The following is a 26,678-nucleotide window of genomic DNA, read 5'->3' on the forward strand; positions in this document are numbered from 1 at the left end:
CTCCCAGTCTGCCGCCTTCGGCCTGGCATCTATAAATACAAGCCATACGGTCGCCGCTCCGCCGGGTATTCGGATGGAATTCAGATTTTTTTTTTTACCTATATTTTCTTTGCTTAGGCTAAATTTCCCTTTAATTACCAAATATTTTAATTTACCCTCAGCCATCGTTTTGCACAGTGCAGTATATCGCTGCCATCGCACATGCACGAAGACTGTACCCTGAGCAGTGAAGGGTCGTGTGTAAATCCTAGCTGCAGTTATGGATGTCATCAGAAATTATTAGGATGCGTTCTTTTAATTTATTCACTTATTTGGGTGACACAGGACATTGTCTGCCTGCAAGCTAGATACATGTTCTAGACTCCTCCACCACTTAACCTGTCAATGAAGCTTGGTGGGATCTTCACAGCACTTCACTTTACTGTATTTCATTTTACCCATCATTAGGTATACAGTGGTGCATTAAGCTCAATAATAAGGGAGTATGCAGAAAGTGCCCCCTAGTGGTGGCTGCTGGTAGCCAGAACGTTGTCTTTTTAACTCCTTGTGAATGTTGCTTTTTTTGGGACTTAAGTGGGTTGTTTGCTTTTGGGGACATTTTATTTTTACTTAAAAGGACCTTCACTAAATTTTACACAATGTAATAGTGGCTATAGAGCAGAATAAAACATTATTATTTATTTATTTTATTTTAAGTTTCGCATTCCCGCTGCGAAGATATTAGCAAAGTATTTGATACCTAAACAATTATTTTTCAGTCCAAGTGGGCATTACCAGAGAGATTTCACTGGGGGCTTGTACTTATTCTCCTCTCTGACTTTGACCAATCGTAAGCAGGCAGCACCACATGGGAGAAAAGAAGAACACGCCCCCACAATACAGGCTCAGCAAGAGACATGTTTTGAAAAACAGTCTGCTCTCCTTACTGCAGAGCGATGACATGTGCTGGAGCACAGCACACCTGAGTGTGGTTAACAACTTTCAGCTCTCAACCCCAGTCAGCTTTGCTAATCATAATTAGGCATCCACATAGAATGGGAAAAGAACACCCCCCCCCCCCACACACACACACACACACACACACACACACACACACACACTATAGCTTAGAACACGCTCTGTGTGAGACCTAATGACAGTCTGCTCTCCTCGCTGCTGAGTAATTACATGTGCTGCAGCACAGTAGACCTGAGTATGATTAACAACTTTCAGCTTTCATCTCCGGTATTTGTCTGTGTGGGGTGGAGGCAGTACAGCAGAGTTGGTAGGACTACACTTGCTTTGGCAATGTTAATATGTATTTGGTCCTGCCAATAAAACTAATCTGAATTTGATAGAATGTCCCTCTCACCCAAACTGATAGCTGTAAATGAAAGCTAAAAGTTGTCAGTAAATTACACACAGCTCTGCTGTACTCCAGCACATGTCCTCACTCTGCAGTGATGAGGGCAGTCTTGTTTGTCAATAAATGGCTCACACTTAGCCTGTTCTAACCTATTTTGGGGGCGTGTTCTGCTGCCTCCTGTGTGTTGCTGCCTGCTTATGATTGGGCAATGTCAGAGAGAGGAAGAAGAACACGCCTCCAGTGAAATCTCTCTGGTAATGCCCACTTGGGCTTTCATTTTTTTTTAACTGTTTAGGTGCCAAATACATTGATTGCTAATATATGCTCAACAGAGAGGCTAAATTTAAAAACACAAACGACAGATATTTTATTCTGCTCTGCAGTGTCTATTACATCGTGTGTCCAGTTAAACATGAAAAATTTGGTGGAAGGTCCTCTTTAAATGCATGTATTTGAGGCTAAAAAAACATTTTTGCTATTTGGTTTCACAAAAAATGTTGCACCTTTTACAAACTGTTTCCACTCACATTCACATTTGCTGTGGTCATAAAGCAGCTGAGAGGAGCTCTGAAAAAGACAGAGTTAGAAATTCTCCATCAGACCTTCACTATGAGTCCACTAATGGATTCTCCGTTAACTCATTCTGCAGCCAGTAATAGACAGTGCAACACAGAGGATATAGAAGGCAAACGTTGGAAAATTTTTAATAATTTGCGAATTATTTTTAGCCCCAAATTCATGCATTTAAGTAAAAGAATAAGTAGTCACTAAAGGCGGACAACCCCACTCGTAGTGGGTGGCGGATAGTCCACCCTCCACGATGGCCAATTACGATGTGATTTTATTTCACAATCATTCAGCCTCATGGCGAGGTGAAACACGAGTCCTCTCTGGGCTCCGCTCCCTGCTCCTGACCACTGTGACTACTCTTTGGCTGCTGCGTGACCCCTTGTAATAATTGTCGGGTTCCATGTTCTTGGCGTGAGCGATAACCGGCTCTTGTATGTCGCCCACAGACATGGAGAGGAAGCTGCAGGAGGAGCGCATGTCTAAGCAGAGGCTGGAGAACAATTTGCTGGAGGCGGAGAAGCAATGCTCCATGCTGGACTGTGACCTCAAACAAGCCAAGCAGAAGATTAACGAGCTGGAGATCCTGAAGGACAAACTCATGGAAGATGTAAGTTCTACCTGACGTATTGGTCCATTATGGGGAAACTGGGAGTATAAGTGGTGTCCACCTTTTGATCTAGGTGAACCCTTTGGAGAGGATTCTGATACAACTTATTAATCTTACATTTTTTTCATAGGTTAAGAACCTCACCTTAAAAACGGAGCAGGAGACGCAGAAACGCAGCCTGACCCAGAACGACCTGAAGATGCAGCTTCATCAGGTGAACAGTCTGAAGATGTCCGAGAAACAGCTCAAGCAGGAGATCAACCACCTGACCGAGATCAGGGCGAGCCTAGAGAAGCAGAACGGCGAGCTGCGCAAGTAAGACATTACCATGTTTAAAGCGGCTTGGTCTTGCTAAACATGCGACCCCATATGTGGGACATGTATTACAGCGCGAGACAGACTGACGTTTTGTAGGAAAAGATTCAGAATAACTTGTAATTTATTCTTTTGAATCACTGCTATAGCAATGCTTAAGAGTCCAGTGGGCGGTACTTTTCTGAAAGGAAGTCCCGCCCACTGGACTCCTGAGTCCAAGAATAAATTAGGCTAAATCTTTTCTCATAAAACTATGTAACATATATGCCCAGTTCTTAGTCACCATGCAACGTAATAGTAAGTCACAGGACGGGTCCCCATGTATGTCAGCTGGGAGTCTGCTGAAGACCCACGTAACTGCCATCTTGGTCCTCCTGTGAAGCCCAGCTACAGGCCGAGCTTCAAAGGAGAAGCGCTATTTCACACATACTGCAATACTGTCATATAAGTCATCCAATGATCACAGGTTCAAGTCCCCTAAGGGGACAAAACAATAATGTAAAAAAAAAAAAAAAGAAGTTTTTAAAAAATATGAGAAAAAAAAAAAAGAATTTGGAATCTCCTCCGTTTCTCCCATTAAAAATTAAAGAAGTAAAAAAATAAAGTTCGATCCATCGAAATATAAAATGAATCAACCCGATCGGTAATGATGTAAGCAGGAAAAAAATCAAACCTCCCAAATTGTCTTTTTTTCGGTAATCGCAACTTTGCAAAATATGCAATAAGAAGCAATCAAAACTTCCCAAAATTATATCCATTAAAACATCAGCTCACAGTGTAAAAAACAAGCCCGCACTCGGCTCCATTGACGTAAAAATTAAAAAAAATGGCGGGTTTCGGAAATATCGGCGCAACATACATTTTTAATTTATTTATTTTTCTTTTTTCAAATTCTTGAATAATTTTTTCATCACTTGGGGAAAAAAACAAAGCTTGATATCACCATAATTGTTCTAACCCAGAGAATCATTGACAAGTCATTTTTACAATACAATGAATGCCGAAAAAACAATTGCGGATTTGTGTTGTTTTTTTTTTTTTTTTTTTTTTTTTTTGCAATTTCACCCCATGTAAAAAAAATGTTTTAATGTTTTTCTGTACATTGCGTAGTATAATGGAACATTAAATAGTATAATGAATGGGGTCATTCAAGACTACTGCTTGTTTCGCAGTCAGGGGTTAATTTACCCCATTTTACTACTATGCATGCCGAGATTATTAATTGCTACTCGTCAGTGTTGCATATTTTTAGTCGCCCTTATGACTTGAAATAGTAAACTTGACGATAGATGTATTCATCTGATATGTTACTCCTGGCGCAGCATGGCACCTGTACGGCTCCTATGGTCAGTATTGTCTGGGTGTCGCACCAAAAAACAAAAGGTGCTTTCTACAAAAGAGAAATGCGTTGAGAAAAATAATTCTTGTTTTCTGCAGAGAACGTCAAGATGCAGATGGTCAGATGAAAGAACTTCAAGACCAGCTGGAGGCCGAGCAGTATTTCTCTGTAAGCATGTACATCTCTTATCTTCCCTACAGGGCATTTAAAGGGTTTGTCCAGCGCAGCCTATTTCTGCATTGGGAGGTGAGTGGTGCTGATGTCTTGTCGGCACATATCTGTCGGGACGTTCTTATGTGCAGCCATCAGTTCCGCTCACCTCCCCATGTAGTAGTAATCACTGCCGAACAAACTCTTTGCTTTCTTAAATAAAATAAGTAAATATTTTTTTAGGAAAATGTATTTTGTTTTAAATAGTTCACGATTAAAAGAAAAATGTGTGTGTGTGTGTGTATATATATATATATATATATATATATATATATATATATATATATATATATATATATATAATTTATGTATGTATGTATATATATACAGTGCCTACAAGTAGTATTCAACCCCCTGCAGATTTAGCTGGTTTGATAAGATGCAAATAAGTTAGAGCCTTCAAACTGCAAACGAGAGTAGGTTTTATGAACAGAAGCATAAATCTTACAAACCAAAAAGTTATGTTGCTCAGTTGAATTTTATTACATTTTAAACATAAAAGTGTGGGTCAATTATTATTCAACCCCTATGTTTAATATTTTGTGGAATAACCCTTGTTTGCAATTACAGCTAATAATCGTCTTTTATAAGACCTGATCAGGCCGGCACAGGTCTGTGGAGTTATCTTGGCCCACTCCTCCATGCAGATCTTCTCCAAGTTATCTAGGTTCTTTGGGTGTCTCATGTGGACTTTATTCTTGAGCTCCTTCCACAAGTTTTCAATTGGGTTAAGGTCAGGAGACTGACTAGGCCACTCCAACACCTTGACTTTTTCCCTATTGAACCAGGCCTTGGTTTTCTTGGCTGTGTGCTTTGGGTCGTTGTCTTGTTGGAAGATGAAATTACGACCCATCTTAAGATCCTTGATGGAGGAGCGGAGGTTCTTGGCCAAAATCTCCAGGTAGGCCGTGCTATCCATCTTCCCATGGATGCGGACCAGATGGCCAGGCCCCTTGGCTGAGAAACAGCCCCACAGCATGATGCTGCCACCACCATGCTTGACTGTAGGGATGGTATTCTTGGGGTCGTATGCAGTGCCATCCAGTCTCCAAACGTCACGTGTGTGGTTGGCACCAAAGATCTCGATCTTGGTCTCATCAGACCATAGAACCTTGAACCAGTCTGTCTCAGAGTCCTCCAAGTGATCATGAGCAAACTGTAGACGAGCCTTGACATGACGCTTTGATAGTAAAGGTACCTTACGGGCTTGTCTGGAACGGAGACCATTGCGGTGGAGTACGTTACTTATGGTATTGACTGAAACCAATGTCCCCACTGCCATGAGATCTTCCCGGAGCTCCTTCCTTGTTGTCCTTGGGTTAGCCTTGACTCTTCGGACAAGCCTGGCCTTGGCACGGGAGGACACTTTCAAAGGCTGTCCAGGCCGTGGAAGGCTAACAGTAGTTCCATAAGCCTTCCACTTACGGATGATGCTCCCAACAGTGGAGACAGGTAGGCCCAACTCCTTGGAAAGGGTTTTGTACCCCTTGCCAGCCTTGTGACCCTCCACGATCTTGTCTCTGATGGCCTTGGAATGCTCCTTTGTCTTTCCCATGTTGACCATGTCTGAGTGCTGTTCACAAGTTTGGGGAGGGTCTTAAATAGTCAGAAAAGGCTGGCAAAAGAGATCTTTAATCCACACATGTGAAGCTCATTATTCTTGGTGCCTGAACTACTTCTTAATACTTTAGGGGGACCAAACAGAATTCTTGTGGTTTGAGGGGTTGAATAATAAATGACACTCTGAATTAACTTTTAACGTTTTAAAAAAAAACAAAAAAAAAGAACAAAAACAAAATTTGCTGCAGTGCATTTCCCACTTCCAGGCTAATCTACAGTACAAATGTCACAATTCCAAGTTAATTCCGCATGTGTCAACCAGCTAAATCTGCAGGGGGTTGAATACTACTTGTAGGCACTGTATATATATATATATACACACACAGTACAGAACATAAGTTTGGACACACCTCATTTAAAGATTTTTCTGTATTTTCATGACTATGAAAATTGTACATTCACACTGAAGGCATCAAAACTATGAATTAACACATGTGGAATTATATACTTATCAAAAAAGTGTGAAACAACTGAAAATATGTCTTATATTCTAGGTTCTTCAAAGTAGCCACCTTTTGCTTTGATGACTGCTTTGCACACTCTTGGCATTCTCCATCAAGCGCTACAAAGAAACTGGCTCACAATAGGACCACCCCAGGAAAGGAAGACCAAGAGTCACCTCTGCTTCTGAGGATAAGTTTATCCGAGTCACCAGCCTCAGAAATCGCAGGTTAACAGCAGCTCAGATTAGAGACCAGGTCAATGCCACACAGAGTTCTGCAGACACATCTCTTCCACAACTGTTAAGAGGAGACTTTGTGCAGCAGGCCTTCATGGTAAAATAGCTGCTAGGAAACCACTGCTAAGGACAGGCAACAAGCAGAAGAGACTTGTTTGGGATAAAGAACACAAGGAATGGACATTAGACCAGTGGAAATCTGTGCTTTGGTCTGATGAGTCCAAATTTGAGATCTCTGGTTCCAACCACGGTGTCTTTGTGCGACGCAGAAAAGGTGAACGGATGGACTCTACATGCCTGGTTCCCACCGTGAAGCATGGAGGAGGAGGTGTGATGATGTGGGGGTGCTTTGCTGGTGACACTGTTGGGGATTTATTCAAAATTGAAGGTATACTGAACCAGCATGGCTACCACAGCATTTTGCAGCGGCATGCTATTCCATCCGGTTTGCGTTTAGTTGGACCATCATTTATTTTTCAACAGGACAATGACCCCAAACACACCTCCAGGCTGTGTAAGGGCTATATGATCAAGAGGGAGAGGGATGGGGTGCTACGCCAGATGACCTGGCCTCCACAGTCACCAGATCTGAACCCAATCGAGATGGTTTGGGGTGAGCTGGACCGCAGAGTGAAGGCAAAAGGGCCAACAAGTGCTAAGCATCTCTGGGAACTCCTTCAAGATTGTTGGAAGACCATTTCCGGTGACTACCTCTTGAAGCTCATCAAGAGAATGCCAAGAGTGTGCAAAGCAGTCATCAAAGCAAAAGGTGGCTACTTTGAAGAACCTAGAATATAAGACATATTTTCAGTTGTTTCACACTTTTTTGTTAAGTATATAATTCCACATGTGTTAATTCATAGTTTTGATGCCTTCAGTGTGAATGTACAATTTTCATAGTCATGAAAATACAGAAAAATCTTTAAATGAGAAGGTGTGTCCAAACTTTTGGTCTGTACTGTATACATACACACGAGTATATATGTATGTATGTGTACACGAGTATATATGTATGTGTGTGTACAGTTAGGTCCATATATATTTGGACAGAGACAACATTTTTCTAATTTTGGTTCTAGACATTACCACAATGAATTTTAAACAAAACAATTCAGATGCAGTTGAAGTTCAGACTTTCAGCTTTCATTTGAGGGAATCCACATTAAAATTGGATGAAGGGTTTAGGAGTTTCAGCTCCTTCACATGTGCCACCCTGTTTTTAAAGGGACCAAAAGTAATTGGACAATTGACTCCAAGGCTATTTCCTGGACAGGTGTGGGCAATCCCTTTATGTCATTCTCAATTAAGCAGATAAAAGCCCTAGAGTTGATTTGAGGTGTGGTGCTTGCATTTGGAAGGTTTTGCTGTGAAGTAAACATGCGGTCAAAGTAAACGTTTATGCACAAAATAAAGTTAAAGGAGAAAGTATCATCTGCAAATGACCTATTGTTTACAATAGATTTTTGTGACAAAATTTTCTTTTTTAAATTTTGCAATTTCTTTATTATTATATCGGAATCTGTATTAAAAAAGGAGATCTTGCAATTATCACAGTGGCCACAAAGCCTTAAAGTAGACCGTAACTTCCTGTTCTATACAAAAGACCTTTCACAAGTCTCGTTATCATCAGAGACAGGATTACCATGACAGCTATCACCCCTATACACAGCTGATAACACAAGATCCACCCATCACAATAGGTGAAGTCACAGCTCTCCTGCTCCCTCTTCCTTCACAATGACCTTTTTGCACACGCTCATTAGATGCTTCAATACAAAAGGTCAGAGTCTGAAACTTGCTGTGGATCTCCTGAAATAACAAGGACGTATGAGTCTTGAAGTCTTTGTGAAAATGTTTTTAGGATTTCTAATTCTTTTTTTAATACAGATTGTGAAGTAAAAAAAAAATTAAATTAGAAGAAAAATAAATTTAGCATAAAAATGTAATTTAAACAGTAGGTTATATTGTGATGACATAATCCCTGTAAAGGGCTTTTTCCCAATTCAGTCCCAGGTGAGCAGAAGCCTTTAACATATTTAAACCGCACACTGCATAGGGTATCACAGAAATACATCGCATGTTTGCAGTTTTTTTTTCCCCCACTCTCCCCTGGGAAAAAAAGAAGTAATCAAAAAATGTACTTCAAACATGTAATTAAATCTACTTGTATCCATCATTTCCCCCATATGGTGACCCTTAAAATAATTTTGAATATTTTCCTTGAAACAAAGCGTAAAAAGATATTTGTCAGTACGTGATTAGAACCTCACGGGCGGTGCTTAATGTTACAGCTTGGCCTGATTCACTGGATTTTTACAACGCCTTTTTATTACTTTTTTTTTAACAATTTATTATGCTCATAGACCTTGTACAAGACCCAGGTGCGAGAACTCAAGGAAGAGTGTGAAGACCAAGGGAAACTTTATAAGGATATGCAGCAAAAAGTTCAGGAGCTCCAAGACGAGAGGTAAGTCATAGGGTCGGTGGCTGAGCCTTTTTCTCCTGTTATCAGCCACTTCTTTTCTTCTACCCATAACTTATCTTTTATTCTGAAATACTGCTTAAATCAGTCTTAAGAGACGAGACACATGGTCAGCTCACTGATAAGGGTACGTGTTGCCTGTAGAGGTCTACAGAGGAGGGAGGTGGAAGCAGCTGCGAAAAAAAATCAGGGGCAGAAACTTTGCTACTGATTTCTAGTAAGTGTTCATCTCATATTAGTGCTGAATTCACAGTTACACTGCTCAGTACTGCTGAATAAGCAGTACTTCCATGCTCCTGCAGCTTCTCATTCTCCACAAGCACTACATAGAAGCAAGAGAGCAGGAATCACACATGACTGTATGGGAGACATAATAGATAGTCTCCACCCACTAGCTCAGAGAAAACTGAAAATTAGCAATAGAACCTGCAAAGGAAAAAAAATGGTGAAAAATCCAGGCTACAAGACCTATAATGGCCAGAAATAGTTTTCTAAACACCATAACTGATCCTAAAAAGTCATCTGAAAAGACAAATATGCTTTAAGCCTTTCATACACTTGTATTAGTCCAATTTTATTAACAAAATTAGATTTATTTTTTTTCAATTTTACATATTTTTTTGTATTTGCAGGGATTCTCTGGCAGCTCAGCTGGAGATCACATTGACCAAGGCAGACTCTGAACAGCTGGCTCGCTCCATTGCTGAAGAGCAGTACTCTGACCTGGAGAAAGAGAAGATCATGAAAGAGCTGGAGATCAAGGAGATGATGGCGCGTCATAAACAAGAGCTTGCAGAGAAATATGGCACCATTAATTCTGTACGTAAATGCTGGCTATTAGGTGCCGTGCGTCCTATTATGCACAGTATGCCGGAATACACAGTGCCACTATTTTGCGTATAACACATTTGAAAAATTGTTTTTCTTATTTATTTAAAAAAACTAATAATTTTATCTGCATGGTGAGCAGGACAAATAATAATAAAAAATAAATAAATTGGATTGGGGTATGTACACAAGTCTACCAAAATGGTACGTAGGGATCTACAATTTTACCCCCCCAAAAAATGGGTGAGACCTTAAATGAAACTTTCCAGGATTGATGGGCCTATTTTTAATTGGTGGCTCCTGGACATCAATCAACAGATTAACGGAGACCTTCATTGTATAGATAAGTCCTATGAAGACTCTCTATAAAAGCAGCTATAACATGATGATGTCCGTGAGTCCTATCAATATTTAAGTCCTAAAAAACTTTTATAAGTGGAGAAAGGGAAATATTCTAAAATGATTGTTCAGAACAGGAAATATTCTAAAATACAATAAGCATGATCAATGCAATCCCCCACCTCTGCAGCACCACCGCTCTTGTTGTTGTTATTGCTCCTACAACAATAAGGTGACCTTCGTCGTTTACAGGATAAATGCAAATAATCTCCAGCCTCAGTGGGGATGCTAGTATGTGTATTGGTGCACGGGGGACTGAATGGGTAAGTTTATTACTTTATGCTAATTCCTAACTTTATCTAATTTTTAAAAATCCTAGACAACCCATTTAAATGGAATCCGTCACTTGCTATAAATATGTATTTTTTTACTTGGTATAAATGACGCTGTTCTCCTGAATCCAACCTTGTTTTTCTTTTGTTCCTGCTCCTTTCCATTCCTGAGATATGGCCCTTTCTTCCCTGTATACATATCTAGTTCCGTCAGCTAAGTGGGTGTGGTTCCCAAAAACGAGGACCGCCGAGTGGTTTAGCGCCACACCCACTTAGCTCACAAGACTAGATTTATATGCAGGGAAAAGGCGGCCATATCTCAGGAATGGAGAGGCACAGGAATGAAAGAAAGACCACGCCGGATTCAGGAGATCAGCGGCGTCTACACCAGATAAAAAAAATAAATTGCATAATAATGCCAAGTGACAGGTCCTCTTTTTAGACATATTATTAAACATATTTTAAGGTCCTTCAAGGTGTTTTTTATTATTTCACATTACTTGTACGGCGTCCTAATTTGTATATTTTTTCCGTTTAGCTTGAGGACGCTAACAAAACACTAACTACAGATGTGGCCAATTTGGCAAACGAGAAGGAAGACCTGAACAACAAAGTAAAGGATGCGCAGGAGCGTGAGTATCGTGGGCTATTACAGATGAGCTCCGTTTTCATCCACCTTGAATTATGTATTTTATGGACTAGTGGTAACCATTCAATTACATCTACTCATTATGAGACTCATATCTAAAAATTACCTATTTATACTTTGTCTAAAACACAGGAATGTAGGAGAATTATTATTATTATTGCGGTGGCTTTCTCTTCCAGAAATTCTCCATCTGAAGGACGAAGGATCCAGCATTGTGCTCATTAAAACTCAGTTTGAGAAGCAACTGCTGACTGAGAGAACCCTGAAGACGCAGGTAATGTTCCTGAGCTGTTACTGGTCTCACAGGTTCCTGGAAAATTAGTGGTAACGGGGACCGAATGAAACCTAATGTACCCGCAGCTTCATACCTAATGCATATCACGGTATTATGGCTCTATTTAGTACGGAGCTGGAATAAGGCACCATAGATGTGCACGGGGCCTTTAATGAACCTTCATTCTGCTTTTTTTTTTCTTTTGCCTGAGTCTATCCAGATCTGCAAATTAGTTTCATCAAAAGACATAATATCGAAGCCTTACTTCTATGAGATTATATTTGGTCATGGAGTACCAGATGCTTAGTAACATGGGTCTCACTCACTGGATTTCTTTCCGCCATTCATCCTCTTTGTCGTGTCCATGTAGGTTTGTTTTGTAAGGTGTGTGTGTGTGTTTGTATTACACATACTGTATACACAGTCTATATACATTCTTGTATTTGTCTAATATATAGTATACACCGTGTATAAATAGTACAAATATATATTGCACACATTCATAGTGTATACATACACAGTATATATACATTCATATATATCAAAATTAGAAATATATATTTGCATATTTATACCCTAATATATATGTGTGTGTGTATAATGTGTGTATATATTACAGATACTGCACACATAGTATATACAGTACACATTCATGATATGTATGTATAAATGTATGTATACTGTGTGTCTATTCATGTGAGCCCAATAGCCAACGACAAGGCGATCCTCTCTGCTGGGACCCTAAACCTAACATGATGCCTCTCCTGGGCTAAAAGCTTACAATCATATGGGCAGGTAGGATCAAGCTCTGTTTAAAACCGCCATAGGCTGATTGCTGGATTGCTCAGTCGGAAGACGTGTATTACAAATATCAAAAGACTGATCATCCCTTCCAACCAGAAAAACAAATGTGAACAGGTACAAGCAAAGAGAGCCACTCTATATGTAACTAACACATTAAAGCTGCACTCTGTTAAACACTATAGTATGCAGACATTAAATATATGAAATTTGAATTGCATTATTGCTATAGGAAATAAGTTAAAAAATTAAGATACTTAGCGCATCAATTGATCAATTCATGTGAGCCCAACGGCCAATGACAAGGCGATCCTCTCTGCTGGGACCCTAACATGATGCCTCTCACGGGCTAAAAGCCTACAATCATAGGGGCATGTAAGGCTTCGATATTAAGTCTTTTGCTTAAACAATTTTGCAGATCTGAACATAATCGGGCAGGAAACAAGATATGTATATAATTTTTTGTGTATATATTTATGTATATATTTTTTTTAGAGCGCTAGATAAATGGTTGCATTAGGCTCTAGACATTGTGGGAATTGCACCCCAATTTCATTTATTTTTATATATTTATTTTGTTAATAACAAACTTTTTAAAGCTACACATAATTTAAGGTCTGACCTAATGAACTGTGAGTCTAAGGTGCCAAGTAATCTATGTCTACAGGCTTCAAGGTTGTAAAGTGCTAACCTTGCAGATCAATGTCAGCACAGTGGTCTTATGCGGTCTTCAAAATTTCCCCACAGCACATCAGCAGATGATTGCCCAGATACTTCTGGAGCCACTTGTAGCTTCTTTAAAGCCTCCATGTTCTGTTCTTATAGACAGTTTTTTTTTTTCTTTTTTTTTTAACAGGCTGTAAATAAACTTGCAGAGATAATGAATAGAAAAATTCCCAGCAAAGGTGGTCCTGACGCTGATGTGCGCAGAAAGGAGAAGGAGAATAGGAAGCTGCAATTAGAGTTGAAATCCGAGAGGGAGAAACTGTCTCGTCTTGTCATCAAGTACCAGAAAGAAGTGAATGAGATGCAGGCGGTAAGGAGCCATGTGCAACTTATCCTGAGTGTACAGTGGTTACACTGGACTAAACGTGTCTAACTGGTTTTGAATCAGACAAGATGGACTCTATATATCGAACTCCTGTTCGGCGATCTATGTCGTGCCACGGTCTCTCTCCTGCCTTGACGATCTTTCTCTCCCTCTCCTGCCTTGTCGATCTTCCTCTCCTCTCTCCTGCCTTGTCGATCTTCCTCTCCTCTCTCCTGCCTTGTCGATCTTCCTCTCCTCTCTCCTGCCTTGTCGATCTTCCTCTCCTCTCTCCTGCCTTGTCGATCTTCCTCTCCTCTCTCCTGCCTTGTCGATCTTCCTCTCCTCTCTCCTGCCTTGTCGATCTTCCTCTCCTCTCTCCTGCCTTGTCGATCTTCCTCTCCTCTCTCCTGCCTTGTCGATCTTCCTCTCCTCTCTCCTGCCTTGTCGATCTTCCTCTCCTCTCTCCTGCCTTGTCGATCTTCCTCTCCTCTCTCCTGCCTTGTCGATCTTCCTCTCCTCTCTCCTGCCTTGTCGATCTTCCTCTCCTCTCTCCTGCCTTGTCGATCTTCCTCTCCTCTCTCCTGCCTTGTCGATCTTCCTCTCCTCTCTCCTGCCTTGTCGATCTTCCTCTCCTCTCTCCTGCCTTGTCGATCTTCCTCTCCTCTCTCCTGCCTTGTCGATCTTCCTCTCCTCTCTCCTGCCTTGTCGATCTTCCTCTCCTCTCTCCTGCCTTGTCGATCTTCCTCTCCTCTCTCCTGCCTTGTCGATCTTCCTCTCCTCTCTCCTGCCTTGTCGATCTTCCTCTCCTCTCTCCTGCCTTGTCGATCTTCCTCTCCTCTCTCCTGCCTTGTCGATCTTCCTCTCCTCTCTCCTGCCTTGTCGATCTTCCTCTCCTCTCTCCTGCCTTGTCGATCTTCCTCTCCTCTCTCCTGCCTTGTCGATCTTCCTCTCCTCTCCTCCTGCCTTGTCGATCTTCCTCTCCTCTCCTCCTGCCTTGTCGATCTTCCTCTCCTCTCCTCCTGCCTTGTCGATCTTCCTCTCCTCTCTCCTGCCTTGTCGATCTTCCTCTCCTCTCTCCTGCCTTGTCGATCTTCCTCTCCTCTCTCCTGCCTTGTCGATCTTCCTCTCCTCTCTCCTGCCTTGTCGATCTTCCTCTCCTCTCTCCTGCCTTGTCGATCTTCCTCTCCTCTCTCCTGCCTTGTCGATCTTCCTCTCCTCTCTCCTGCCTTGTCGATCTTCCTCTCCTCTCTCCTGCCTTGTCGATCTTCCTCTCCTCTCTCCTGCCTTGTCGATCTTCCTCTCCTCTCTCCTGCCTTGTCGATCTTCCTCTCCTCTCTCCTGCCTTGTCGATCTTCCTCTCCTCTCTCCTGCCTTGTCGATCTTCCTCTCCTCTCTCCTGCCTTGTCGATCTTCCTCTCCTCTCTCCTGCCTTGTCGATCTTCCTCTCCTCTCTCCTGCCTTGTCGATCTTCCTCTCCTCTCTCCTGCCTTGTCGATCTTCCTCTCCTCTCTCCTGCCTTGTCGATCTTCCTCTCCTCTCTCCTGCCTTGTCGATCTTCCTCTCCTCTCTCCTGCCTTGTCGATCTTCCTCTCCTCTCTCCTGCCTTGTCGATCTTCCTCTCCTCTCTCCTGCCTTGTCGATCTTCCTCTCCTCTCTCCTGCCTTGTCGATCTTCCTCTCCTCTCTCCTGCCTTGTCGATCTTCCTCTCCTCTCCTCCTGCCTTGTCGATCTTCCTCTCCTCTCCTCCTGCCTTGTCGATCTTCCTCTCCTCTCCTCCTGCCTTGTCGATCTTCCTCTCCTCTCCTCCTGCCTTGTCGATCTTCCTCTCCTCCTGCCTTGTCGATCTTCCTCTCCTCTCCTCCTGCCTTGTCGATCTTCCTCTCCTCTCCTCCTGCCTTGTCGATCTTCCTCTCCTCTCTCCTGCCTTGTCGATCTTCCTCTCCTCTCTCCTGCCTTGTCGATCTTCCTCTCCGCTCTCCTGCCTTGTCGATCTTCCTCTCCTCTCTCCTGCCTTGTCGATCTTCCTCTCCTCTCTCCTGCCTTGTCGATCTTCCTCTCCTCTCTCCTGCCTTGTCGATCTTCCTCTCCTCTCTCCTGCCTTGTCGATCTTCCTCTCCTGCCTTGTCGATCTTCCTCTCCTCTCTCCTGCCTTGTCGATCTTCCTCTCCTCTCTCCTGCCTTGTCGATCTTCCTCTCCTCTCTCCTGCCTTGTCGATCTTCCTCTCCTCTCTCCTGCCTTGTCGATCTTCCTCTCCTCTCTCCTGCCTTGTCGATCTTCCTCTCCTCTCTCCTGCCTTGTCGATCTTCCTCTCCTCTCTCCTGCCTTGTCGATCTTCCTCTCCTCTCTCCTGCCTTGTCGATCTTCCTCTCCTCTCTCCTGCCTTGTCGATCTTCCTCTCCTCTCTCCTGCCTTGTCGATCTTCCTCTCCTCTCTCCTGCCTTGTCGATCTTCCTCTCCTCTCTCCTGCCTTGTCGATCGTCCTCTCCTCTCTCCTGCCTTGTCGATCGTCCTCTCCTCTCTCCTGCCTTGTCGATCGTCCTCTCCTCTCTCCTGCCTTGTCGATCTTCCTCTCCTCTCTCCTGCCTTGTCGATCTTCCTCTCCTCTCTCCTGCCTTGTCGATCTTCCTCTCCTCTCTCCTGCCTTGTCGATCTTCCTCTCCTCTCTCCTGCCTTGTCGATCTTCCTCTCCTCTCTCCTGCCTTGTCGATCTTCCTCTCCTCTCTCCTGCCTTGTCGATCTTCCTCTCCTCTCTCCTGCCTTGTCGATCTTCCTCTCCTCTCTCCTGCCTTGTCGATCTTCCTCTCCTCTCTCCTGCCTTGTCGATCTTCCTCTCCTCTCTCCTGCCTTGTCGATCTTCCTCTCCTCTCTCCTGCCTTGTCGATCTTCCTCTCCTCTCTCCTGCCTTGTCGATCTTCCTCTCCTCTCTCCTGCCTTGTCGATCTTCCTCTCCTCTCTCCTGCCTTGTCGATCTTCCTCTCCTCTCTCCTGCCTTGTCGATCTTCCTCTCCTCTCTCCTGCCTTGTCGATCTTCCTCTCCTCTCTCCTGCCTTGTCGATCTTCCTCTCCTCTCTCCTGCCTTGTCGATCTTCCTCTCCTCTCTCCTGCCTTGTCGATCTTCCTCTCCTCTCTCCTGCCTTGTCGATCTTCCTCTCCTCTCTCCTGCCTTGTCGATCTTCCTCTCCTCTCTCCTGCCTTGTCGATCTTCCTCTCCTCTCTCCTGCCTTGTCGATCTTCCTCTCCTCTCTCCTGCCTTGTCGATCTTCCTCTCCTCTCTCCTGCCTTGTCGATCTTCCTCTCCTCTCTCCTGCCTTGTCGATCTTCCTCTCCTCTCTCCTGCCTTGTCGATCGTCCTCTCCTCTCTCCTGCCTTGTCGATCGTCCTCTCCTCTCTCCTGCCTTGTCGATCGTCCTCTCCTCTCTCCTGCCTTGTCGATCGTCCTCTCCTCTCTCCTGCCTTGTCGATCGTCCTCTCCTCTCTCCTGCCTTGTCGATCGTCCTCTCCTCTCTCCTGCCTTGTCGATCGTCCTCTCCTCTCTCCTGCCTTGTCGATCGTCCTCTCCTCTCTCCTGCCTTGTCGATCGTCCTCTCCTCTCTCCTGCCTTGTCGATCTTCCTCTCCTCTCTCCTGCCTTGTCGAGCTTTCTCTCTCCCTCTCCTGCCTTGTCGAGCTTTCTCTCTCCCTCTCCTGCCTTGTCGAGCTTTCTCTCTCCCTCTCCTGCCTTGTCGAGCTTTCTCTCTCCCTCTCCTGCCTTGTCGAGCTTTCTCTCTCCCTCTCCTGCCTTGTCGAGCTTTCTCTCTCCCTCTCCTGCCTTGTCGAGCTTTCTCTCTCCCTCTCCTGCCTTGTCGAGCTTTCTCTCTCCCTCTCCTGCCTTGTCGAGCTTTCTCTCTCCCTCTCCTGCCTTGTCGAGCTTTCTCTCTCCCTCTCCTGCCTTGTCGAGCTTTCTCTCTCCCTCTCCTGCCTTGTCGAGCTTTCTCTCTCCCTCTCCTGCCTTGTCGAGCTTTCTCCCTCCCTCTCCTGCATTGTCGAGCTTTCTCTCTCCCTCTCCTGCCTTGTCGAGCTTTCTCTCTCCCTCTCCTGCCTTGTCGAGCTTTCTCTCTCCCTCTCCTGCCTTGTCGAGCTTTCTCTCTCCCTCTCCTGCCTTGTCGAGCTTTCTCTCTCCCTCTCCTGCCTTGTATCTATCCATCCATCCACACTGCACTTTTTTTTAAAAGTGACATAATTTCCATTGCAGCAAATTGCAGAAGAGAGTCAGGTTCGCATTGAGCTCCAGATGGCGTTAGACAGCAAAGACAGCGACATTGAGCAGTTGCGGTCACAGATGCAATCTATTCATATTGGTTTGGATAGCACAAGTATCGGCAGCGGGCATGGTGACACAGACAACGATGATGGATACCCAGGTATAGCCCTTGTTCTTTACATTTACCATCTCGGAGAACAGAATGTTGTTCCAGCCATATTTGTTTTTTTTTAGCATAGACCATCAATGTGTTCGGTGGGGTCCAACCCAACTTATCAGCAGAATAGAGGGACTAGTCCAGTAATTGTGTGCACAGGCACATAGTGAGCGTGGCTATGCCTCGATACAGCACTGTACCCCTGAAAATGAGCTATGGCAGTCTAGCTTAGGATTTGAGTGACGACCCTTTAATGATCATGAGTCTATAGCGTATCCAGTGCTTACAGTATTCAGCACATCATGTTACATTGCTCTCATTTAGATATCTCCCCTTTTCCCATTGAGGACTAAAGCTAGCTGTCTAGTAGTAGATATTATTTCTAGCACCTGCTACAGCTGATAATGATATCTACTAGTGGTAATGGTGGAATATAATTGGATGTTTCACCCACAAACGTGAACAGCCTATGTAGGGGGTTTTCTCACTGCCAACAGCCCGGAACCCAGTTGTCCTCAGAATGAAGCATTGAGGTGTAACTGCACTTTTAGAAAAAGTTGACATTTCATACAGACATGTCTGGAGTTTTGTTAGGTGGAAGTCCAGGTGCTGAGACTCCTACCCATCTCTAAAAGGAAGGTGCAGAAGCAGCACCCTAACTACCCTGTCCTCCAGATCTGTGGATGTCCAGACCACCCAACAATCGCTCAAAAATTGCTCTACGGAGTACTGACTCAATGTGAAGTCTATAAATCTATCTTCTGACAATCTGAGTACTGTTCTGTATGTTGTTTTGGAAATTGTTGAAGGGCTCTGCATCAAAATCAACCTAACAAACCTTAACAAACTTCTAAAATGTCTGTCACAAGTCAAGTGTTTTCCAAATGTGCAGTTACTCTTTAAAGGGGTTGTCAGCTATTAGGACAACACCTTCTTGATCTATATGTTTGGCCCCGATGAATAGAAAAGCTTGTACTAACTTCTCGTGTTGGCGCAGTTCCAGCGTTGTCGGCACTCGCGGTACTGGGGCTCCCGTGCGGTTGTTGTGACATGTGACCCCGGCGCCCAGTCAGCACTGCCGTCACTATCCCCGCTTTCTGTCGAATTGAACATGAAGTTGAAGTCCGGGCTGCAACTGATCTCTGACTTCCTCTTTATGTTCAGTTCGTAAGAAGGCGGGGACAGTGACGCCAGCGCTAATTGGGCACCGGCGTCACGTGTCACAACAACCGCACCAGAGACCCGGGACCGCAAGTGCCGACACTGCTGGAAAGGCATGGGAGGCGAGTATAAACTTTTTTTTATTGGGGCCAAGCGTGGTGTATGAGAAGGGGTTGTCCAAGTTGTGGACAACTTCTTTAAAGAGAACCTATCACCACCTGGAAAACTTCATAAAGTAAGAGAAGACCAAATATAAACCTTTCTTAGACATATAGAATTAAGAAAATTTATTGATAAAATAAATTATACTGATTTATTGATAAAAGCTCTGGCCCTTTAAGAGAAACGAACTGACATCATGTCAAGTTAGGGCTCTCCACAGTCTCACTATCTGACAACTCTACGAGATTTCCTGCTTCTGAGCTGTGAGAATACAGCATGTAAACAGAGCAGAGTCTTACTTTATGCTGAATGCAACATATCCTGGATCCCTGTATTATGGAGAAGGATAGAATTAAGCAGTATTCGTAAGTCCTGGAGCCTCTGTACAGTATCTAGTAAGAGACTCAGATTAACCTTTTACAAGCAGCTGTGTACTCCTTTTAGGAGAGAAACCCTTTATAAACAGCTATGTTCTTTTTAGAAGCAGCTATGTTCTTTTTTTTTTCCTTACACATTGAATATTAATACAACTCTGATATATGACAATATTCAGTATGAAGTATAATTCATTCTCCAGTTTGAGAGGAAGGGAAATGTTTGTATTTCGCTGTGATGCATTGGTGAAACGATTCACTGTGTTTGAGAAAAGAATCTAACCAGATTCACCAAACCTGCCTCGCTCGAAGGCCGCGGCGCCACTATCCGTATTTGGTCAGTATTCAGTCAGTATTTTTTCTCAGGAGTGGGAGGCAAAACCAGGAGTGTGTGATAAATGCAGAATTGGTGACTTGTTTCTATTATACCTTTTCTCTGATTGTTCCTCATCTGGTTTTGTCTCCCACTCCTGAGAAAAAAATACTGACCGAATACTGAAAGTGGGGCCGTGGCCTTAAACTGAGAAAATCATCTAATTTGCTTGTGATGTGCATTTGAGAAAACTATTCTTTCATCTTCTGTTACTTTTTGAAGAACTGACAGGCTCCCCTTAAAGATGACCTGTCTTTAGAGCCAAGCTGCCTGAACCTCGGGGAGCATGAATCAGAGCCTGGCTACGCAATTGCAGCCAAGTATGTTTTACTCTGAAGCCATAGCCCATGAGGAGAGACCTGATTAGTTCAATTATACCCTTGGCCGACTTGATTGACAGATCTCTCCCTGTGTACACACATGGCACGAACCTGTCAATCATCTGGTGCAGGCGGGCAGAAGCCGCCGGGGACGACTTCAGACTAGTCAGGTCTCTCCCTAAAATCTCCAACCACCTTTTCGAACTATGTTTTCTCTAAAATGCCAATTTCAATACCCCATGAAGGATATGAAGAATTACTTCTTGATTGTCTTTCCTTTCAAGACCTCCGGTGCTCATGTGTATTTCATTCTTGCTCGATATAACGTTTTTTTTCCTTTCATTATAATATCTCTTCATAACTTTCTCATCTGCACTCTTCCTTCCGGTTCTGTGCCGGGTTTCCAGTTCACATCACTCAGTCCCGTACTACGGAGTCCATGTCATTCACCTACCAGCGTTCTTCTACTTCTGTCCGCATTGGCACTAAGCCCTCCCGCGCTCGCTTGCTTTTCAACTCTGATTCTGATATGGACTCAGAGGAAGAACCCGTACCCTGTGCACAAGCCCCTACAGATCCCGATAGCGATGACAACGAAGGTGACATCGCTGTGCATCAGTGTGCCGCACCGTGTGACCCCATAACTTGTTGTCACTGGCCCCTGTCTAACACTGATCTCCTGATCACACAAGTCTATAACTGCTGGTGTGGGATCGGCATGGCATGAATACTGACCGCATGCGTTCTGGATCGTACGGCTGACATAAGTGATATATTCACCTACCACTTACCCATAGGACAAGCAGTTATCTATTGCCATCATGGACATATGATACAACTAGTTGTGTTTCTACTGTTAGTATAAACCAGATCATTACATTAGATGCACTAAAGCTTTCTTCAGCCAATCAAATCTATTCCTGGAATAAGTTAGATGTAAATTATTGGTAATTTTTTACCATTGGTAAAAAAAACCAAAACATTTTAGGCTGTGTTCACCTCTGTGTTGGAGGCTGTGTTCACCTCTGTGTTGGAGGCTGTGTTCACCTCTGTGTTGGAGGCTGTGTTCACCTCTGTGTTGGAGGCTGTGTTCACCTCTGTGTTGGAGGCTGTGTTCACCTCTGTGTTGGAGGCTGTGTTCACCTCTGTGTTGGAGGCTGTGTTCACCTCTGTGTTGGAGGCTGTGTTCACCTCTGTGTTGGAGGCTGTGTTCACCTCTGTGTTGGAGGCTGTGTTCACCTCTGTGTTGGAGGCTGTGTTCACCTCTGTTGGAGGCTGTGTTCACCTCTGTGTTGGAGGCTGTGTTCACCTCTGTGTTGGAGGCTGTGTTCACCTCTGTGTTGGAGGCTGTGTTCACCTCTGTGTTGGAGGCTGTGTTCACCTCTGTGTTGGAGGCTGTGTTCACCTCTGTGTTGGAGGCTGTGTTCACCTCTGTGTTGGAGGCTGTGTTCACCTCTGTGTTGGAGGCTGTGTTCTAAGTCTTCTGAACACAAGACAAAAATATAGTCAATCGGTGCATCGAACATCGCTGGTGGTGTTCTTGATGGAACGGAATGGAACTAAATAGATGATTAATACAGATGTGAACAGATCCTAAGTTATCGGTGTGTGGCCAACTCGAAGTTTAGTTATAGGCTGTATTTCAAGAGTAAATTATTATGTATCTCACAGCTTATACATCATAACAACATTCTTTAAAAGTTGCAAGCGGTGACGCACACGTTGGCTTACCCATCCATCCCATAATATAGGAGTATAGAATAGAAATGGAGCATGAACGTAGGAATGATTTGTGCTTTTTTTGTGTGGTTTTACAATATTTCAGTACTAGGCTAAAGGGCTTTTTACATAACCATTATATTGCTGTAGTGTAAAATGCTGCGTCCTGCCTGAATGAAGAGTTCCTACCAAGGAAAGTGGAAAACCTTATCCGAGAATGGCCTTGTTTTTAGAAGTCCTTTTTTTTCTTTCTTTGCTCTGTAGATAAAATGTTTTATCTTATATTATGTGCATTCACATAAAAGGGTCTCGAGACCAGAAGTTTTTTTTCAATGGTTTATAGAAGGAATCTAAAGTAGGCGAAACCTTTCCTCCCATGTTGTCCATATTACCCTAAGGACAAAGCCCCTTTAAATACCTGTACCTTTGTATACTTGCCACCAGGATGGCAGAAGACCTCACGCTGAATTTCCCCAGAGATGCCCCGTTATGCTGCCCTCTGTGATTTTGGCCGTCTGGTCCGTGGTTTCCCAGCTTTTCCTTGTGTGCTATTGCACTTGCGCCCATGAGCCATGTCGAGCTTACCGTCAGTCTCACACTGCCCGCACAGCGCTGTTCACACACCTCAGACCTGCAGATGATCGATGAGATCGGGCCGTGTTTTAATTACCTTCCATGATTCTCGTAACTCGAGAGGTCCTTACACTTTGTGGTTGGTCCGGCATTCTGATACAGTGCTCACACATTATACCGCCTGCGTCTATAAATCCACACACACATTGTACGTACATGAAGTTAGAGTGCCTCTAGATTGCTCCCCATAAACAAGCACCATCTGACTTTATACAAGCCGACCTGCACTCGTTTAGTGGCCCATTCCCAAGCGTCTGATACAGGCTGTATGGGAACAGACGATAGTTATTACCGTCATCCTGTCCCCATACAGCGTGCACATCGTTAGCAGCACATCCCCTGGTTTCACTTTTTTTTTTTTTTTTTTTACACACTCATTAGATGCTTCAATACAAAAAATAGGGTTGTGGTCTATCTATTGCTGCTAATGTGCATGTGCATTTCCTGAAAGAACAGGAAGGTAGAGTCTAGAAAAGCCCCAGTGTGAACGTGGCACGATTTCTTACTTAGTTTTCATACAGATCGTGGTAACAAAAATAAAAAATTAAATATTTCTAAAATTTGTTAACTACGCAAATTGTCTCTTCAGAGCAGAAGAGGACTAGAACTCTAGCATCACCTATTAGAAGCAACGATCCTATAAGTCAATAGCGACCCTTTAACTCGCCTTGCAATATGACTTAGGATAAAAGCCAAACCGGAATCTCAATTTGCAGACTGTGATTTGGGGTGTTGTCCCTCCTCAGTGAAAAGTATGAGATCTGATTTGGCTAGGTGAGAGGCTCTGGATTAGGGTCTAAGGGATAACGTTTCTCCTTGTGGAGACTGAGAAGCCAAGCCTGGCATGTCAGAGTGAGGAGACTTATAAGCAATGCATGCTCCTCTGGGAATTTAAATATGTAAATTGTCTCTTTAGAGCGGATGAGGACTAGAACTCTATAGGTGGCGCTAGAGTTCTTATCCTCTTGCTCTGTGAAGAGACAATTTGCAATTTCCCAGAGGAGCATGCATGGCTTATAAGTCTCCTCACTCTGACATGCCAGGGTTGGCTTGTCACTCTCCACAAAAAATTGTTAAAAAATACATTCACATTAAAACCTGATTTAAACAATAGGTAGTTTTCAGATGACACAATCCCTATGTAAAATTAATGAAGGGCAATTTATTATTTTTTATTTTTTGTGGGGAATTTAAGTACTTATTAAAATGGTCCAATAGGGAGAGCTGACAGGGACCGTAACTCATACAGGTCTCAAAATCCTAGACCCCAACCTTTCGCGGAGATTAAAGGGGTATTCCCATCTCCAAATCTTATCTCAATATGTAGTAGGTTTATTAATAATAATAATAGCAAATGCCTCCAATTAGAAATGTAGTATAGTTCTTCTGATTCGCTATGTCAGTTTCCTCATGTGCAGAACATTGCAGCAGCTTAGGTATCCATGGTTACGACCACTCATATAGTGACAGCGAGTTAGGTAGTGGTTGGAACCATGGATACCTAAGGTCCTGCAATGCCTGCACATGAGGAAAGAGACATAGCTAATCAGAAGAACTATACTACATTTCTAATTGGAGGTAATATTATTATTATTATTACACTCACTACATATTGGGATAGGATCTTGAAGATGGGAATACCCCTTTAAAGCGATGTTCACACATGGCATTTTGTCAGTGTTTTTTTTTTTTTCCTTGCATTTTTTATCCCATTCATTAGAATGGATGAATTATGCTGAAAGAAGTGATGGGGTGTACCATCATGAATAACGATGACATAAGTCCGTTCTGAGCGGGTGACATAATGCGAGAGCACTGTATAGAATCAGCCGCAGAATCACCATAAGGTTGCTTTGCCTTGAATGCTTGTAGCATGGATCATCGCTGCTCAGACGCATTTGGGTTGTAAATCTGTGAATAATTAAAAAAGGGGTTATTCCTATCCTAAAAAATAGATCTGGTCAGATGGGGCACTTTTGCAATTTACTGCTTATTAAAATTCTCAGCCGTTCTTGAGATATTAATACTTTTGTTTAAAACTCATTGCCATGGAGACCGACTACCGCTGCTAGACAGCAGAACATATGCAGTGCTTACAAGCTGATTTCCTTTGAGGTTGTAAGCACTGCTTTGAAGCTGTGCAGGATCACTGGAGCGCGCTGTTCTCTCCTAATCCCGGCCAGCCTCAGCACAGTGTTGCAATCTAGATGGAAGCGGTGGTCGGTTTCCTAGGCAACGAGCTGCGAACAGAAGTGTTAATATCTCAAGAACGGCTGCTGATTTTAATGCGCAGTGAATTGCAAAAATGCTTGTTTTTTACATGCTCTCTGATAAGATCTATGTATGAAGATGGAATAACCCTTTAATGTCTGACATGACTAATGCTCACTGGATAATGTGTCTCATTCGCTTCCCTACAGAATCCAGACTGGAGGGATGGTTGTCACTTCCTGTGCGAAACACTAAGAAGTTTGGCTGGATTAAGAAGGTAAGTGTACGATCCGCACAGGACAGAGAATTATTAAAAGTGATTGTACAATACTTGAAAAATAGGTCTACTTTTTCCCCCACCATTTCAGCTCCTCGCTCTCCGCAGGCTGTGTGCGGTATTGCAGCTCTGCCATATTCACTTCAGTGGAGTTGATTTGCAATACCAGACATGACCCGTGTACAAGTGTGGCGCTGTTTGCCTAATCCTGTACACAGCGAATCTTAGATTGGCTGTGCTGCTCATTTACTTACTTTTGCCTTTTCCTCTGTAGTACGTGGTGGTCAGCAGCAAGAAGATTCTGTTTTACGACAGTGAGCAGGATAAAGAGCAGTCCAACCCGTACATGGTGTTAGATATTGAGTAAGTACGTCTCATCACTCTTGTTAAAGGGAAACATTTTTTGTTTAATTCATAGTTTTGCAAAAAACATAAGTAGAGATGAGCGAATCAATCAAATTTGCCTCAAATTTCCCAGAGAATTTTTGGATTTGCCTGAATCAGATTTTTTTGCAACTTGTTTCATGTGAAACCAACAACGTATTCAAAAGGGCTTAAAAAAATGGTACTCTCCTCTCCCTAGCCCTCTCTGTGCAGTTCCACACCCGATCCCACTGTTCCACCCCCCCTCCCCGCACTGTTCTGCCCCCCCCTTCCAGCACTGTGTTGGTCCCCCCCCACTGTCTTGGTTCACCCCCTTCCCGCACTGTTCTGGTTCCCCCCCTTCCCTCACTGTTCTGGTTCCCTCACTGTTCTGATTTCTCCCCCCTTCCCCCACTGTTCTGGTTTCTTCCCCCCTTCCCCCACTGTTCTGGTTTATCCCCCACTCTCCGTTCTGGTTTCTTCCCACCCTTCCCCCACTGTTCTGGTTTCCCCCCCCCCTTCCTTGACTGTTCTGGTTTCTTCCACCACTATTCTGGTTTCTCCCCCCTCCTTCCCCCACTGTTCTGTTTTCTCCCCCCCCCCCCCACCTTCCCCCACTGTCCCGGTTCCTTCCCCCACTGTGCCGGTCCATACTCCCCGCCCCTCCACTGTTTCGATCCATACCCCCCCCCCCCTGTTCCGGTTCCCCCTTTCCCCCACTGTTCCGGTTCCCCCTTTCCCCCACTGTTCTGGTTCCCCCCTTTCCCCCACTGTTCTGGTTCCCCCCCTTCCCCCACTGTTCTGGTTCCCCTTCCCCCACTGTTCTGATTTCTCCCCCCCTTCCCCCACTGTTCTGGTTTCTTCCCCCACTGTTCTGGTTTCTTCCCCCACTGTTCTGGTTTCTTCCCCCCTCTCCGTTCTGGTTTCTTCCCCCCTCTCCGTTCTGGTTTCTTCTCCCCCTGTTCTTCCCGCCCTTCCCCCACTGTTCTGGTCTCCCCCCCCTTCCCCCACTGTTCTGTCCCCCCCCCTCTTCCCCCACTGTTCTGGTTTCTTCCCCCCTTCCTCCACTGTTCTGGTTTCTCCCCTCCCCCACTGTACTGGTTTCTTCTCCCCCCCCCCCATTCCCCCACTGTTCTGGTTTCTTTCCCCATTGTTCTGGTCCATCCCCCCCCACTGTTCCGGTCCATACTCCCCACCCTCCCACTGTTCCGGTCCATTCCCTTCGCCCCCCCTACTGTTCCGGTCCATACCCCTTTCCCCCACTGTTC

The 26,678-nt window shown here is 44.0% G+C and overlaps 1 protein-coding gene across 2 annotated transcripts in view; it reads left to right on the forward strand.

Moving 5' to 3' along the window:
• Positions 1–26,678, forward strand: part of ROCK2 (Rho associated coiled-coil containing protein kinase 2) — a 163,392-nt gene that overhangs the window by 128,496 nt on the left and 8,218 nt on the right. For both annotated transcript variants that reach the window (XM_073674151.1, XM_073674152.1), the window contains exons 18-28: positions 2,362–2,522; positions 2,653–2,837; positions 4,275–4,344; positions 9,049–9,152; positions 9,800–9,986; positions 11,205–11,298; positions 11,495–11,589; positions 13,247–13,426; positions 17,652–17,820; positions 24,980–25,047; positions 25,322–25,410. In XM_073674151.1, coding sequence (XP_073530252.1) covers positions 2,362–2,522; positions 2,653–2,837; positions 4,275–4,344; positions 9,049–9,152; positions 9,800–9,986; positions 11,205–11,298; positions 11,495–11,589; positions 13,247–13,426; positions 17,652–17,820; positions 24,980–25,047; positions 25,322–25,410 — 1,402 coding nt within the window. The remainder of the gene's footprint in view (positions 1–2,361; positions 2,523–2,652; positions 2,838–4,274; positions 4,345–9,048; positions 9,153–9,799; positions 9,987–11,204; positions 11,299–11,494; positions 11,590–13,246; positions 13,427–17,651; positions 17,821–24,979; positions 25,048–25,321; positions 25,411–26,678) is intronic.

Source organism: Phyllobates terribilis, unplaced genomic scaffold (genome assembly GCF_046119375.1).
Source record: "Phyllobates terribilis strain yellow unplaced genomic scaffold, ASM4611937v1 Scaffold_3__8_contigs__length_932513732, whole genome shotgun sequence".
Classification (NCBI taxonomy): domain Eukaryota; kingdom Metazoa; phylum Chordata; class Amphibia; order Anura; family Dendrobatidae; genus Phyllobates; species Phyllobates terribilis.